This window comes from Miniopterus natalensis, chromosome 16 (genome assembly GCF_054644295.1).
Source record: "Miniopterus natalensis isolate mMinNat1 chromosome 16, mMinNat1.hap1, whole genome shotgun sequence".
Lineage (NCBI taxonomy): Eukaryota > Metazoa > Chordata > Mammalia > Chiroptera > Miniopteridae > Miniopterus > Miniopterus natalensis.
The window spans coordinates 44,052,219-44,067,972 of record NC_142096.1 but is presented as its reverse complement, the minus strand read 5'-3'; the positions used below and the strand labels follow the sequence as shown (position 1 = coordinate 44,067,972).

General features: G+C 52.1%; 1 protein-coding gene across 2 annotated transcripts; it reads right to left on the bottom strand.

The window, feature by feature from the left end:
• Positions 1-107: 107 nt before the first annotated feature.
• HSF1 (heat shock transcription factor 1) lies at positions 108-15,508 on the bottom strand. 2 transcript variants are annotated; one of them, XM_016216629.2, is made up of 14 exons: positions 15,240-15,508; positions 5,044-5,152; positions 4,512-4,648; positions 4,227-4,351; positions 3,069-3,144; positions 2,935-2,996; positions 2,751-2,847; positions 2,529-2,665; positions 2,171-2,443; positions 1,754-1,837; positions 880-985; positions 745-810; positions 591-660; positions 108-510 (listed from the first exon to the last, which is right to left on the bottom strand). In XM_016216629.2, the coding sequence occupies exons 1-14, from the start codon at positions 15,354-15,356 to the stop codon at positions 305-307; spliced, it is 1,665 nt and encodes a 554-aa protein (XP_016072115.2). In that variant the 5' UTR covers positions 15,357-15,508; the 3' UTR covers positions 108-304. The 2 variants fall into 2 exon arrangements, with proteins under 2 accessions (XP_016072115.2, XP_016072116.2); XM_016216630.2 differs by lacking the exon at positions 1,754-1,837 and having other exon boundaries at positions 15,240-15,505.
• Positions 15,509-15,754: the final 246 nt, after the last annotated feature.

Here is a 15,754-nt window from a genome sequence, read left to right as displayed (position 1 = left end):
AAGTAGACACAGGAGGCCAGTGTAGAGCCTGTCCTTTATAGATCTCTGCCTGTCTTGTCCGTTTGTCTACATATATATATATGTATATATACACACATACATATATATATATGTATACATATAGCTATATGTTTATTTCTATGGAGGGGGAAAGGAGGACTCATGTAAAAACCAAAAATACAATTTGTGAAAGCCCACAGTATTGGTCAATTCGGCGTGGCTGTGAAGCCCCAAGCAAGTCATGTCATGCGGGGCTGGGGCCCTCACTGCTGACAGAGGCCAACTGGCCCTCCTCATGGGTCCTCTAGGAGACAGTTGGGTCCTTGGCTTTGGGGGGCTCGGAGCCTGTCAGCAGGGAGATGGTGGGGTCGTCTGCATAGTCATCCCCCTCTGAGAAGTAGGAGCCCTCCCCTAGCTCAAAGAGCACAGGCAGGTCGCTGCTCCCCATGTCCATGGGGCCTGGGTCCATCAGGAACAGGGGTTGTGCCGTGTAGTGCACCAGCTGTTTTCCTGGGGGGTGGGACCAGGTTAGGGTGCTGGCAGGAGGGGACTGGAGGGGATGGGGGGACAGGCAGGTGGGGCTTGCTCACCTGAGTCAGGGCTACTGTTCTCTGCCTCAAGAGACCTGGGGGGATCCTGGGGAGAAAGGAGCTCCTGGATCTGCTGGGACAGGAGGGCAGTAAGGGTTCCTGCTTGTCCCGCTCATCACCTCCCCTCACCCCCCTCACCCCTCATTCTACACACACTGGCCAGGCTGCTGTCCAGGTCGGGCAGGTTCATGTCTGGCACTGTCACCGAGGGGCTGAACAGCTGCAAGAGAGGAGGAGAGTCAAGCGGTGCTTATGAGCAGGGTGGGAGGGGGACGGGGGCAGGACTCACATCTAGCAGGGCACTGGTGTCCACGCTGAAGCCGTGGCTTGTCAGCATGGTCTGAAGGTTGTCCAGGTTGGAGTCCATGGTGTCCAAGTGCTCACTGAGCTCGGCCCTAGCCAGAGTGAGTGGGGTAGCTGAGGCACTGCCCCAGACACCCCCACCCAGACACCTTCCCCTGTAGCCACTATCCTCCTGCCAAAGGGCTCCCCTCAGCCACACCCATCCCTGCTTGGGGCCATAGGGGCAGTGTGTATGTGTGTGGACAGGGCCTGGAAGCCTAGCCACTGGGGGGAGAGTGGCTTGGGCCATGCTGGCTGAGATCCTGTCACTGCCAGGCCCTGTAAGGCCTCTGGCAGCACTTAAAGCTGCCCAAAAGGGTTCGGTGCTCAGAACAGGCTGAGGGCAGTTTTTCAGGCTTGGGGAGGTCTTGCCTTTGCACTGGAAGATAGTAGGGATGGGGAAGGGAGCTGTGCTCAGTGTGTGGTGGGCTGGTCTCTCCCCTGGTGCATGTGGGAAAGACACCCAGGTCTGGTGGCTGTGACTGAGAATGTCCTGGGCCATGGGGCGCACCTGTGACATTGTCTGAGTGTCCAGGCCGGCTCCTGGAGGTTCCCATGGGGCCAGCCCCACATGGAGAAAAAGCCAGTCTATACAGCAGTAGGGACCCTGACCATAATAACAGCCATGCCAGGCTGGGAGACCTCTCCCTGTCAGTCAGTGACTTGGGGCACTGGCCTGGGCCCCAGAGTCTGGGGGAACCATGCCCCCTGCAGAGGGCCCAGGACACCTGTTCACCAGTCAGGACCAAGTGGTCCACTGCTGGGGAGGGGCCCGAGCTCTGGCAGAGCCCTCCTCCCTCCCCATGGGGGACAGCGCTAACCCTGGCTGGAATCGGCCATGCAGAGAGGAGGAGGGGTAAGGGAAGAGGCGGGCGACCCCAGACATCTGTGGAGTGCGAGCCAAACTGCAAGATACAAAGACAAGAGCCCCCATTGCAGGCAGGGGCCCGGCGGGTGCCGTAACCCCTGCCCTTATGCACCCGGCTTCTGGGGGCAGGGCCTCTGCTGGGCAGCAGGACCAGGTGACAGCTGCAGCCAGGGTGGCCCAGAGAGCAGGTGCAACAGATCACACCACCCTTGACTCCTGCAGTGAAAAGGCTGTGAGGCAGCCTGGTTGGTCTCCACCTCCCTCCCCAAACCAAAGCTCTGAGCTCAAGACCAAGTCTGTAGAGCCTGTACTCAGCCCTCCAGGACAGTCCTAGCTAGAGGTCCAGGCTGTGGTGAAGGGCAGCACTCACTTGTCCAGGCAGGCTACGCTGAGGCACTTCTCAGGGGCCGAGGAGGTGGGTGGGGTGGAGGGAGGCTGGGCCTCCGCATCTGTGAGGGGTGTGGCTGAGGCAGTGGGGGCAGGCTCACTCTCCCCCAGAATGGAGTCAATGAGGGCAGCTGGGGACAGGGGAGTCTCCACAACTGAGGACAGGCGCCTGGGACTCGCCTCCTCCACCTGGGGGCTCCGAGGAGGACTAGGAGGTTCTTCCTTGACTCGCACCAGGGGGCTGCTCGACAAGGACCTGCAGGTGGGGGGACACACATTAGCAGGCACCTCGGTGGAACAAAGCCCTCTTCTGACCACCTGGGAGATGATGTGGTCCCCACCGCTCATCTATGCTCCTGGAGGGGGAGGCCAAGGGGCTGCCGGGAGCCAACTCAGTGATGTCAGAGATGATGGGTCCAGAGCTGGAAATGGTATCTGGGGAGTAGAGGCTGGAGCTGCTGTAGGCCGGAGATGGAGCCTGCCATCAAAGGAGGTGACACATGTGGCTGGTGCTGAGGCAGCACCCATCCCACCCAGCCAGGCCCACTGGGCCTAGAGCTTACCGAGTAAGGACCAGAGCCTTGGATGGGCTCCAGGGAATACTGCCGGCTGTACTTGGGCAAGGAATGTGCTGAGCCACTGTCATTCAGCATCAGGGGGCTGTGGGGAAGGGTGGGGTTAGCTGCCTCCTGGCCCTGGTGGCACCCGTGACCCAGTTCTGAGGATTGGGCACCCACAACGCCTCACATCTTTCTCTTCACCCCCAGGATCCGATTCGACTGCACCAGCGAGATGAGAAACTGGATAAGCTGTGGGGGGAAAAGCACAGTTAGCAGAGCTGAGGATGAGGACCACTGGTGCTCTGCTGGCCCGCCTCATACCTTGTTGACGACTTTCTGCTGCTGGGCGTGCTTCTGCCGCAGGCTGGCCACCTCCCGCCATAGGGCCTCATTCTCGCTGCAACAGACCAGGGTGCAGTTGGTGGGGCCAGATTCCAGGAGCACCAGGTTGGAGGGGCTTCACAAACACACCACCCCAACCTGGGCAGGTGCAGGGCTGTTGGTGACCACATATTGCTAGGTTGTCCCCACTATGGACAAGGACTGGCTATGTGATAGGACTAGGGTGCAGGCCAGGGCTTGCTGGCACTACCACCCTTAGAACCTGAAAGCAGCTCAGAGGTGGCCTCAGAGAATGGTCACTGGAGCATATCCCCCCAACCAGGTGAGCGGGGCTGTGAGCAGGTCTGCCCTTCTGGTAAGGAAGCCCTGCCAAGCCCCCCCCCCATGTCTTCTTGACAGAGTTGATCCTTTTGGCCTCACTTAGAGAGGTACCCATGTCTGGAAGGCCAAGCTCACCTGGCACCCAATGTGAAGAGAATTAGAGCCCAGGAGCCACTTCCATGACATGGGTCACAAGGACCTTCCCCTGAGCAGCTCTGAGGTTACCCTGAGCCAAGGACAGCCACCCCAGGCTGAATTCCTGAGGTTCCCAGGACCCTCATGCATGAGGCAAGCTGGCCTTCCTGGGGATCTTGGCTGAGGGGGTAGCACAAGGCTGGTTATATGGTTATCAGACATGTGCCAGTAGCAGGGGTTCCAGAAAGCACCTGCTGCTTGTTCCCTAGGACTGAGGTGGGGATAGGCAGGAGAGGTGACACCTGTGCTGAGTGATGCCAGGGACAGCGGGAGCCAGCAGGAGGGGCCTGGCCACCCTGGCCTACAGGGGGAGCCTGGAGGGCTGGTGTGAGCAGCCCAAGAATGTGGCTAGTGCTCGGAGGAGCACAGCTCTGCGTGCTGCTGCAAGAACTGGTCAGACCCCACCTCCTGGGAAGAGAATGGCCAGGCAGGGGCCTGAGGGTATGCAAGTCCAAACCTAATTCTGTGTTTGGGGAACAAAAGACCTGAGAGCACCGAAAGCACCTGCCACACATACTGCAGGAGGTGGGGAGAGGCCCAGGACACAGTGGCCTGCTGTCAGTGTCTCACCCTTGCCTTTGCCCTGCCTGTCTATCCCCACCCCCCCGCCATGCGACCTACTGCTTCATGGCCAGCAGCTTGGAGTCCATGCTCTCCTGCTTCCCCTTCATCAGCTGCACATCGGTCAGCAGCTTGGTGACACTGTCCTGGTGAATCTTTATGTCCTCGCTCTTCAGGGTGGACACCTGGGTCCACATAGAAGGGTCACTATGATGGCCGCCCCAGAAGAGGTGGTCTGGGACATGGGGGAAAGGGCAAAGGGGCTGCAGCCTGGAGGGGGCCATTAGGAAGAGGGCTTGGTGCAGTGAGGCCGGAGGATTTGGGGATGGGAAGGCTGCTACTTACGCTGGTCACCTTCCTCTTGATGTTCTCAAGGAGCTGTTCCTGTCCACGCAGGAAGCATGGATGCTGAAACTCAGTGTCGTCCCTCTCTGGCTTGACCAGGCCACCCTGCTCAATGTGCACCACCTTCCGGAAGCCATCTGCACATGATGGGGCAAGGGCAGCACTGCCTCAGGACTGGGGACCAGACCCCCCCACTCTAGCCCAGTCAAGCCCCACTGGTGGATGAAGGGAGGCTCCCCTCACACTCAGCACTGTCATCTCAGAGTCCCTGCCTGCAGGAGCTGGGCAGTCTGGGTCTAAGAGACCCCATGTCCCCACACAGATGTGGCCGTGGCTGGCTGAGGCTTCGTGAACTTTTCCCTGGGACCTCAGGTTCAGTCCCATGAGGACTGTTTTCCCTGGGGAAGAGGACACCTACCCCAGCCTGGGGATCAGGGATCAAAACCTGGTGGCTCTGTCCTTCACCACAGGCAGGGTCACTGTGCTGGCATCCTGCTGCCCCACCATGAAACCCAGAGGGCGGGGCACTCACACATGTTAAGCTGCCGCACGAAGCTGGCCATGTTGTTGTGCTTGAAGTACTTGGGCAGCACCTCCTTGGCAAACTGGCCCTGGTCGTACACATGGAAGCTGTTCCCACTCTGCCAGGAGACATGCGGGTGGAGTCACACTCATATCCTGTGGGGCTGAGGCCCTGGGATCCGTAGGGCTGGAGAAGGGTGAGGAGCCTCATCACAGTCAGGGAGCCCCCACCCCAGGGTCCTGGAGCTTCCCCAAGCCAAGTTTACATTCATGAAACACCACAGCCCTTCAGGCCCATTCTTTAGGGGAATCCCACTTTAGCTTTAATAAGCAAATTTACCCTAAGAACAGCTAAGACCCCAAATTAAGGCAGTCAAGAAAATGGGAACCTTATTTCAGTTATTCTGGAGGAAAAAACAGTGTGCTCAGACATGCAATTTCATTTTCATCTTGGCATCTGAGATGAGAAACAGACTATACAAAATCCCTACACTACTTGCTTCTTCCATTTCTTTCCACAAGGGGTGTCAGGGTGCGGACATGCAACCCCGTGAATGTATTAAGGACACGGGGCAGGCTCCCTGTGTTGGGGAAAGGAGTTAAAGATACTGGCAGGGAAAAGCCAGAATGATCCCTGCAGTGTTAATCCAGGACTGGAGCATTCCTTTCCCTTTCCCTTTCCTTTTCTCTTTTCTTTTTCCTTTCCCTTCCTCTTTCCCCTTCCCTTTCTTTTCTTTTTAAAAATATGTCTTTATTGATTTCAGAGAGAGAAAGGGAGAGGAAGAGATAGAAAAAAAGAATGGGAGAGAGATACATTGATCGGTTACCTCCTGCATATGCCCCAGGGATCAAGCCTGCCATGGAGGTATGTGCCCTTGGCCGGAATTGAACCTGGGACCCTTCAGTCTGCAGGCCGATGATGCTCTAACCACTGAGCCAAACCAGCAAGGGTTCCATTGCTTTTCAGAGAGTGTGGGAGAGAGAGAAACATCAATGTGAGAGAGACACATTGGTTGCCTCCTGCACATGCCCCCACTGGGGCCAAGCCTGCAACCGAGGTAAATGCCCTTGGCTGGAATCGAACCCAGAAACCTTCAGTCTGCAGGTCGACGTTCTACCCACTGAGCAAACCGGCGAGGGAGAGATATCTAATTTTAAAACCTTGTGGCTGCCTAAGACAGTGGATAACAAATAGGCTCACCAGAAAACTTACAAGGAAGAGCTGGGGCCCAGTGGTTGAGCATCAACCTAGGATCCAGGAGATCAAGGTTTGATTCCTGGTCAGGGCACATGCCTGGGGGGTGGGCTTGAACCCCAGCATGGGGAGTGCAGGAGGCAGTCAATCAACGACTCATCATTGATGTTTCTATTTCTCCTTTCCTCTCTGAAATCAATAAAAATATGTTAAAAAAAAAAGGAAGAGCAGGGTAGAGATACCAAGAGAACTTTGAAAAGCTGCAGAAGCCACATGCATGTTTAGGGCTGTGTGCACACTCAGGGAACACCCTAGAAAGCCCTAAGCTCTCACCTCTGGCTGATCTGGAGACTCTGCATAAGCAGGAAGAAGAGGATGGAGTTGTCAACTGCCTGGCTGAGTGTTGAAGGCATGCCCGCAACACATACCCAGAGTCCCTTATCAGACACTGGAAGATTTACTGGTTCCTAAAGGAAATTTCTGTCCCCTTCACTACCTGACCACTAAGGTAAGTGAACAAGGACTTCAGTGGTCACAAACAAAGAATATAAAAGGTGCAGATTTCCCTAGTCGGTTTGGCTCAGGAGTTAGGTGCATCGGCCCATGGACTGAAGAGTCTCAGGTTTGATTCCTGGTCAAGGGCATGTACCTGGGTTGCAGGCTCAATCCTGGCCAGGTCAGGGCATGTGGAGAGGCAACCACTGATGTTTCTCTCTCTCTGTGTCTCCCCTTCCCTTCCACTCTCTCTAAGAAATCAATGGAAAAAACATCCTTGGGTGAGGATTAACAAAACAAAAACAAAGTACAGTCCAGATTTAGTTCAGAAAAGTCAAATCGCAACAGCTACAAGAAACAGCAACAGCAATAAATCCTAGGGATAAAAGGGGGGGCGGGATCTGATATCTAGAGTTTAATATATGCCACATTATGCTAATTAAAAGTCTAGTTTTCAACAAAAAATTATGAGACATGCAAAGAAACATGGTATGGCCCATACACAAGGAAAAAAAGCAATCAATAGAAACTGTCCCTAAGGAAGCTCAGATGTTTGACTTACTAGACAAAGACTTTAAGTCAGCTATTTCACATGTTTTCAAAGAACTAAACAAAACTGTATCTAAAGAAATAAAGGAAAGCATGACAGTATCTCACAGAATAGAGAAACAAAACAAATAAAAATGAACCAATACGAAATTCTGAAGTTAAAAAATATAGCAACTCAGATTTAAGATCTGAGCAGGAAGAAGGAATCAGCAAACATGAAGATACTCCAGTTGAGATTATCCAGTCTGAGGAACAGAAAGAAAAAACAAACAAAATGAACAGATCCTCAGAAGCACGTGGGACACTACCAAACCCCAACATACGCATAATGGGCATCCCAGGAGAGGAGAAAAAGGGTCAGAAAGAGTATCTGAAGAAATAATGGCCCCATACTCCCCAAATTTGAAAAATATTCAGGAAGCTAAACAAACTCCAAGTAGCGTAAACTCAAAGAAATTCACACCTAGACACTTTAGAGTCAAACTGCAGAAAGCAAAAGATCAAGAGAGAACCTGGAAAGCAGAATAGACTCATCATGCACAAGAAATCCTTAGTAAGATCAACAATTGGTTTCTACCAGCAACAGTGGAGGCCAGAAGGCAGTGGGGTTATATTAGAGGTGCTGAGCCTTGGTGTGCCTCAGTTTTTAGAGTGTCAGGCCAAATGCTGAAGGGTTGCAGGTTCAATTTCCAGTCAAGGGTATGTACCTAGATTGCAGTTTTGATGCCTGCATCAGGCAAGGCCCGTGCAGGAGGCAACCAATTGATGTGTCTCTGTTACAGTGATGTTTCTCTCTTTCCTCCCTCCCTCCCTCCCTCCCTCCCTCCCTCCCTCCCTCCCTCCCTCCCTCCCTCCCTCTCTTTCTCTAAAAAAAAAAAACCAAAACAAAAACCCCCCCAAAAACCCCAAAACTCAATAGAAAAAATATCCTCTGGTGAGGATTAACAACAAAAAATAAAGGTGCTGAAGCACTCTCCCTCCAGGGAGCACACCTGTGCTATTCCCTTCCCCCTCAAGCATGTATTTCCTGAACTCCAAGGGACCCCACAAGACTTGCAACCAGGGGAGCATTGGGCAGTGGCAGCTCATTTCAGGCTAACCCCCTGAACATGTCTCCAAGGTCCCCTTTTCTGACTTCTCAGTGAGCCAAAGCAGTCCAACCTAGGCTCTCCTGTTGCTTCTTCTATGCCCTTCTTTGTTTCACTGTCCTTAGTGTGTTTTTGCTGTGCTCAATAAATTCTTGCTTGCTTTTCTACAAATAAGTAAATAAATAAATAAATGTGGTAAAAGGGGGAAAAAACCCCTGTCAACCAAGAATTCTATACCCAACAAAACTAGCCTTAGGAAATGAAGGAGCAAGTTCCACTTCTGGGATGGCAGTGTGAGCAGACCCATTGAACCACTTCGAAGTAAAGCAAGCATAGCTTATTAAATTAACATAGTCTTTGGAATTGTCCCGAAGGCATATAACAACAGAAAAACATTTATTTATGAAAATCTTCTAAAACTCTTTAGGAACAGTGAGTCTAGCATTTGAGCCACAACCCACTCTCCCCTTGTCACACCAATCTGCCTTGATTGACACTACACTTTGAGGGGTATAGCCAAGAAGATGGGGACTACTCTCCCCTCAGTTTCCAATCAAGGCTGACTGTATCTCATGAGGGGGCGGGGCACAGCATTTCTAGTATTTCTCATCTGACCCAGCTCCAAGGTGAAGAGGCGAAATGGCTGGGGATTGCAACAAAGAGGTTGGGGGTCCCCTTCTTCATTTTGCCCCCACCCATAGAATAGAGGCTCTAACAAAGGCATGGCAGGCTGAGAATATTGGGGCTCCCATTACCCTCACTCAGCTAGCAGGTAGGACAGAGCATCCATGCCACAAGAGGCAAGCTGAGAAGACAAGAGGCTACTGCCCTGTCCAGCACCCAGAGTAGTAGTTCAGAGAGTTGGCTCAGGGGACAGGCAGTCCAAAGGAAGAGAGCTCTCTAAAGCTCTCCCCAAGGGGACTCACTTTATTTGAAACAGAGGGTGAGAAAGTTCAAGCCTAAGGGTGTTCTTGAAAACAATAGGTCCTCCAAATTAAGAGTAACAAGCTAAACCAGGGCCAGCTTGTTCACACAGAAAGGAGACAACTAAGAGCCCTCCTGGGCTCAGAGACCTCAAAAACTACCACTGCTCCAATTTAGTTTGGATCAGATTGCTGAACAATTTGTGCCCTAGGGCACTGTCAAAAACAACAGGACAGTAAGGCAGTAATTATAGAGTCTAAAGGCTGGTATAACATGAGGCAGTGAACTAAGAGTTCAAAGAAGGAGGAAATAGACCTCACTTAACAGACCAGCCCCGGCACAAAACAAATGAGCAAAAAACAACAAAAACAAGCTTAGGGGTGGGGAGGGTGGAAATCATCTAGAAGTACTACATTACCCAAAATGTAGTTTTTATTTTTTTGGTTGATTTGTTTTGAAGGGGGGGGGGGAGAAACATGGATTTGGAGATAGACCCTGAGCCCTGTGTTGTTGTTTTTTATGCCCCTCACCCAAGGATCCATTCCCATTGATTTCAGAGAGGGAGAGGAGGAGGGAGAGAAATATTGGTATGAGAGAGACATCAACAGGCTGCTCTCCATACACACACCTGGACTGGGGACTGAACTTGCAACCTGAGTATGTGCCTGAAAGGGAATTGAACCAGTGACCTTCTGGTGTACAGGATGAGGCTCCAACCAACTGAGCCACCCAGCCAGGGCTTTTTTACTTTCTTAAGGTGGAAGCTTAGAAGTCATTTTTATTTCCTAATAGTCACTTCATTTCCTGCTAGGCACTGCTTTAGGTAGATCTCACATTTAGAGAACAGGCATTTGGTGGACTGCTGGGAAGGTCTGTGGCATAGGACATGGAGATCCTCTCAGATGGGAGATGAGGGAAGAAAATACAATTCCTTCTGGGGCTGTAACCTCCTCCTTAGTCTTGATGAAGGCACTCCCCAGGTGACATCTACCATCCATCTCCATGACTTAAACCACATCTTGCCTTGCTCCCAGGACAGACTGCTGAGCTCCACCTCTGTTAACTGGGCAACTCTACACAGCTGGCCATTAGGTACTCCCCCCAATACTTCTAAAAGGGAACATATAACCTACATCACATTTACCATTTTAATCACGAAGGTGAAATGATTTTGCCATAGAGTTGTTTACCACAAGCAAGGAATAGAAAACATTTTCCATCACCCCCCAAATTACACTTATGTTCCTCTGCAGTCAATCCCTCCCTCATCTCCAGGCCACCACTGATCAGACTTTTGAACCCATGGTATTAAGTTTTCCAGAATGTCATGTAAATGGAATCACAGAGTATATAGCCTTTTGTGTTTGGCACCTTTCACTGAGCCTAATGCTTTTGGGAGGTAGCCAGTGTTGCATGGGTAAGCTGCTGAGTAGCACTGCAGTCTGGTTATCCAGTCACCAGTTGGTGGCCACTGCGGTTCTGTTCTGTTTTGACTGTTATGAATAAAAGTGCTATCAGCATTTGTGTCTGGGTTTTTTCCTTCTAGAAGTTTTATTAGTTTTAGCTCTTACAGGTCTATCTCTGTCCCATTTATAGTTGTCTAACGTCACTCGGCATTGGTTATTACAGCTTTGTAGTAAGTCTTGAAATCACATGGTGTGAGTCTACCAACTTTGTTCTCCTTTGGGAAAAAAAGCTTGGCTATTCTCTGTCCTTTGCTTTTTCATATAAACTCTAAGATCAGCTTCTCAATACCTGTATAGATGCCTGCTAGGAGTTCACAGGGATTGTGCGGAGTCTATTCTCATCTTACCAATACTGAGTCTCTGCTTATGACCATGGCACTTCTCTCCACTTATCTGGGTCTTTGATTTTTCTTAGCAGTGTTTTGTAGTTGACCCCCAATGACCCCTACCTCTAGTTCACACCTGTACTGTCTCCTCCCATGATGTGCTGGGTTGTTCTGTGTGACAAGTAGCATCCAGCAGATGTGATGGCACTCAAGAACACACTGCAGCCTGGCTGGCGTGGCTCAGGAGTTGAGCATCGGCCTATGATCCAGGAGATAGTGGTTCGAGTCCCCGTTGGGGCACGTGCCCGGGTTACCAGCTCGATCCCCAGTAGGGGGCGTGCAGGAGGCAGCATCAATGAAACTCTCATCATTGATGTTTCTATCTCCCTCTCTCCCTCTCTCTGAAATTAATAAAGACATATTTAAAAACAAACAAAAAAACACACTGCAAAGCTACTCTGGGCTCTGGCTCTCTTAGATTACTTGCTCTAAGTTGACCTGTTGTTGGCAGTCCGGAGTGTCCCACATGGTGAGGGATTAAGCCTCTTGCCAATAAGCAGTGCAGTGAACTTGGAAGTAGGTCTCATCCACAGCTGGGTCTTGAGATGACTGCAACCTCATGAGAGACCTTGAGCCAGAATCTGTCAGTGACTCTCAGAAACTGAGATAATGTGTGCTTGTTGTTTTGAGCAGTCACTTTCAGGTCACTGCTCACACAGCAATAGGTAAGGCAACTACTAGTTTGTGGTTTTTGACACTCTTGTAAACATTTCCACTCTAAATGTGTATCACTAGTATTTAGAAATACAGGCTGGGGCAAAGGAGGCTTATAGTTGTTTGTATGGAAAAGAATACAATTAATAAGTAATAATACAAGAATAAACTCTGTGCCCTGGCCAGTGTGCCTCAGTTGGTTGAGTGTTGTCTCATGTCCCAAAGGGTTGTTGGTTCGGTCCCTGGTTAGGGCACATGCTCAGGTTGTGGGCTCCGTCTCTGGTGGGGGGCATGCAGGAGACAGCAGACCAATGTTTTGCTCTCGCATCGATGTTTTCCTCTCCCTTTCCCTTCCTCTCTCTAAATGACAACGTTTTCTAGGAATGGAGACAGTCTTATGTCTTACTTTCCAATCTTTATGTTTTTCATTTGTTTATTTGCCATATTGTTTGACCACAATGTCCAATGCATTGTTAAAGAGAAGTGCTACAACCCTGACGGTGAACCCTGTAGTGGTCAGTCCAAGTGTGGCTGGGGGCTAAGAAAGCAGCTGGCGTCAGGCCAGAGCTTTCACCCCTGGGCCTTAGTGGGCTGTCTCCAATCAGGAGACGTGGAGTTCCTGGCAAAGGCAGGCAGCAAGCAATGGCTGGATGTCAGCAGAGAGAATTTTGACTTCAGAATTGGTTTCAACAAGCCCAGCCGGCGTGGCTCAGTGGTTGAGCATCAACCTATGATCCAGGAGATCACTGTTCTATTCCTGGTCAGGGCACATGCCCAGGTTGTGGCTCAATTCAGGGTAAGGGGTGTGCAGGAGGCAGCTGATCAATGATTCCCCCATCATTGATTTCTCTCTCTCTCTCTCTCTCTGTCCCTCCCTCCCTTCCTCTCTCTGAAATCTATATATATATATATATATATATATATATATATATATATATAGAGAGAGAGAGAGAGAGAGAGAGAGAGAGAGATATTTCAGAGAGAAATATACATATATACACATATATACACACACATATATGTATATATAACAGAATTGGTTCAACCATTGTCTAGCTCTTACTTTAAGTTTCTTGATGTCTTTGAAACTCAGTTTTCTTATTTACAAAATGGCCATTTGTCACCTCCCTGCATGGTTGTGGATGGAATAGAACTGATACACATAGAGCTCAGCCTCATGCTGCACATAAGGAGTTAACACGGACAGCTGTGATACTGCTCACTGGTCATCACCGCAGCCAACCATTCGGGCTTAGGGAGGCACAGGGAGCCTCCAGCCTTGCAGAGCACCTCACATTCTGCTCCTGGAGCGCCATAACCTGGGGCACTCCTTCAGCACTTTGGGTCAAGTGCCAGATCACCAAGGGCGGGGCCCCCAGGACCTGCTGGGTCCTGCCAGTTGCCTGAGAATGGGCTCAGCAGGCTTTTGGGCCATAACAGGCTGAGCCAGGAAGGACGGGTGGACCTGCCTGCCACGGGAGCTCGGAAAACGGTCCATGGCCAGCTCTGAGTGCCCAGGCCAATTCTTTGAGTGGTCTCATGGGAAGACGGTGACCTAACTGCAGGGACCACTCTGCCCCAGACTCTCCAACCAGAGACCTGGCCTCTCAAGTGACCCTCTGACCACTGGCACTCACACGGACCACCTGGGTTGGACCCTGGCCTTGGTGACCTCCAGTCACTAAGACTCTGGGATTTATCCCAGCCTCACACAACTGTTAGGGTCATTCCTACTTCCAAAGAGGAGAACTGCACTGACCAGGCTGGGACTAGGATGAGGCCCGAGAGACACCAGGGGCCAAAATTTAAGCAGGGCCTCCAAGTATAGGTGGATCTAAAAAGAAGTACCTCCTTAAACTGTCCCTGAGTGCCTCACCCTGGCCATGATCCCAAGCTACACAGACCAGGTAGGATTAAATGCTCCAGCTCCAGCTGGCTCTTCTCTCCACGAAGAACTGGCCAACAGGGTTTAGGGCTGCTGTGGCCACTGTGAGTGGAGGCTGTCACAGGCCTGATTGCTATCTGACTTTCCTGCGCAAAGGCTTTGACCAGACTACAGACTGCGGGTCCTGGAAGTATGCCTGTAGGGCTCCACCTACATGTCTCACAATCTCTATAAGCACAAACAGCAAGCAGATTAAGGGGCAGGACAAATCATCCTAGTTGAATTAAGCTCAGACTACCCCAGAGTATCTCTGATGCCCCTCCCTGAACTGGGTAAGACTGTTCCCTGAGAGTTCAGAGAAAGAAAGAGGAGGAGTAAGGCAGGATAAAGGAAGAGATGATGTGCCCTTCTGATGGACGGTCAACTCAATAAAGCTGACTATGGCTACGTTAAAATAAACATAATAATAAATGAGGAGAAAACCATGGGGTCATTTCTCTTGGTCAGTAAAGTTCAAGGTCTAGAACAAGGGGATGGTGGTGATGGGACAGCCTGTGGGAAAGAACAAGACGCTCTTTGGGACTTGTGTCGCCAATTAAGAAACAGGCACTGGGGAATGGAGAACACCTGCACAAAGATGGCACTGGAGCCAACAGAAAATGTCTCCAATGGGAACACTACATGATTTCTAGTCTCTTTATTCCCAAACACTCTTCAGGCAAAGCAGAGCAGAGCTTCAGCAGACAATCCAAGAGTGAGAGAGCCAGGCCTCCAGTCCAGACTTTTGTTTGGTCCTAAGAGCTTAAGATTATGAAAGGGAAGCACTTCAAAGAGTCTGAGAACCTCTGCCCTGCCTGCTGGCACACACATTTCGGCTCTCAGGAGGTAGGGCGCGACTAGGGAGCCTTTTTAGAGGCCACATATTTGCCCTGGGATTTGGCTCTAGCTTCCCGGGACACGACGTTACAGCTAGTATGTGAACAGCAGGTTTTCAGCTACAATTGCAGACAGTCTCTGATTTACCTCTGCAGACCGGAGCTGTTCGGTCTTGCAGGGTCAGACCATGTAAACAGGACTGCTGCCAGGCAACTGGGCACAGGGACGTAAATAAAGACGCCCAGTGAGGAACGAAAAGTAAAGCTGCTCTTGGAACCCCAGCTGTGGTATCTGGGCACAAGTTCGAGATCAACCCTAACTTCACGACGTCTTACTTTCTGTTTTCGCTCCTTTTTCTTTTTGCACGAGAGCAACGCCCTCGGACTCATGAGCTAAGTCCTGATGTTTCCCGAATAGCGGCCGACCACACAACTGGTAACTCATTTGGGAAAACAGAGAAGGCCACCTGGACACAACTTTCACTAGCGAACCTGGGTGCCGTTCAAAGGACAGACCCACCTCCGCAGCTGCCCAACAGGTAGCAAAAGCCCAGGAAAGGGAAGCACCCCTGCCCCCCAGGCAAACTTAGCGCGGACAGGAGCGGGCGGGGAGAGGGCCTCGGCCGCTTTTCCTCCCTCTGGGCCCTCCGCCCCCACACCGGACGGCCGAGGCAGGGGTCTGCCCTCACCGGGCTCCAGCAGATAAGCGCGTCGGTGTCCGGGTCGCTCACGAGCGTCCACAGCTTGGTCAGGAAGGCCGGGACGTTGCTGGGCCCCGCAGCGCCGGGGCCCATGGGCAGATCCATACCGGGCGGGGCGGGGCGGGGCGGGGCGAGGCGAGGCGGAAGCAGCAGTCACGGAGAGGCCGGGGCCGGGCTAGCGCCGCCGCCGGGTCTGCAGGCCGGGCCGCGCCACCGCCGCCCGCTGCGCACACACGGCCGCGGGGCCTAGCATGGCCGTCGCCATCTTGCGACGGGCGCCCTCACGCCGGCGCCGCCTTTCTGCGTCCACACGGCGCGTGCACGCCGGCCCCGCCCTGGTCTCGGGCCCCCGCCGGCTCGGGACGCCGCGCGCCTGCGCATCCAGGCTTCGCTGAGCCTCACCAATCAGACCGCGCGGGGCGGGCGGCCGCGCCCTCTGACCCCGCGGACCCCGCCCCCAGGCCCACGCGACCGGGTCGCTGCCGGAAGTGGCGGTGCGGTCG

Excerpts from the sequence above, each read along its gene's own strand:
- HSF1 (XM_016216629.2), bottom strand. The coding sequence starts at position 15,356 with ATGGATCTGCCCATGGGCCCCGGCGCTGCGGGGCCCAGCAACGTCCCG. Across the intron at positions 4,649-5,043 it reads CGTGCGGCAGCTTAACATGT|ATGGCTTCCGGAAGGTGGTG; the intron begins GTGAGTGCCCCG and ends CATCATGTGCAG. Across the intron at positions 511-590 it reads GAACAGTAGCCCTGACTCAG|GAAAACAGCTGGTGCACTAC; the intron begins GTGAGCAAGCCC and ends CCCACCCCCCAG.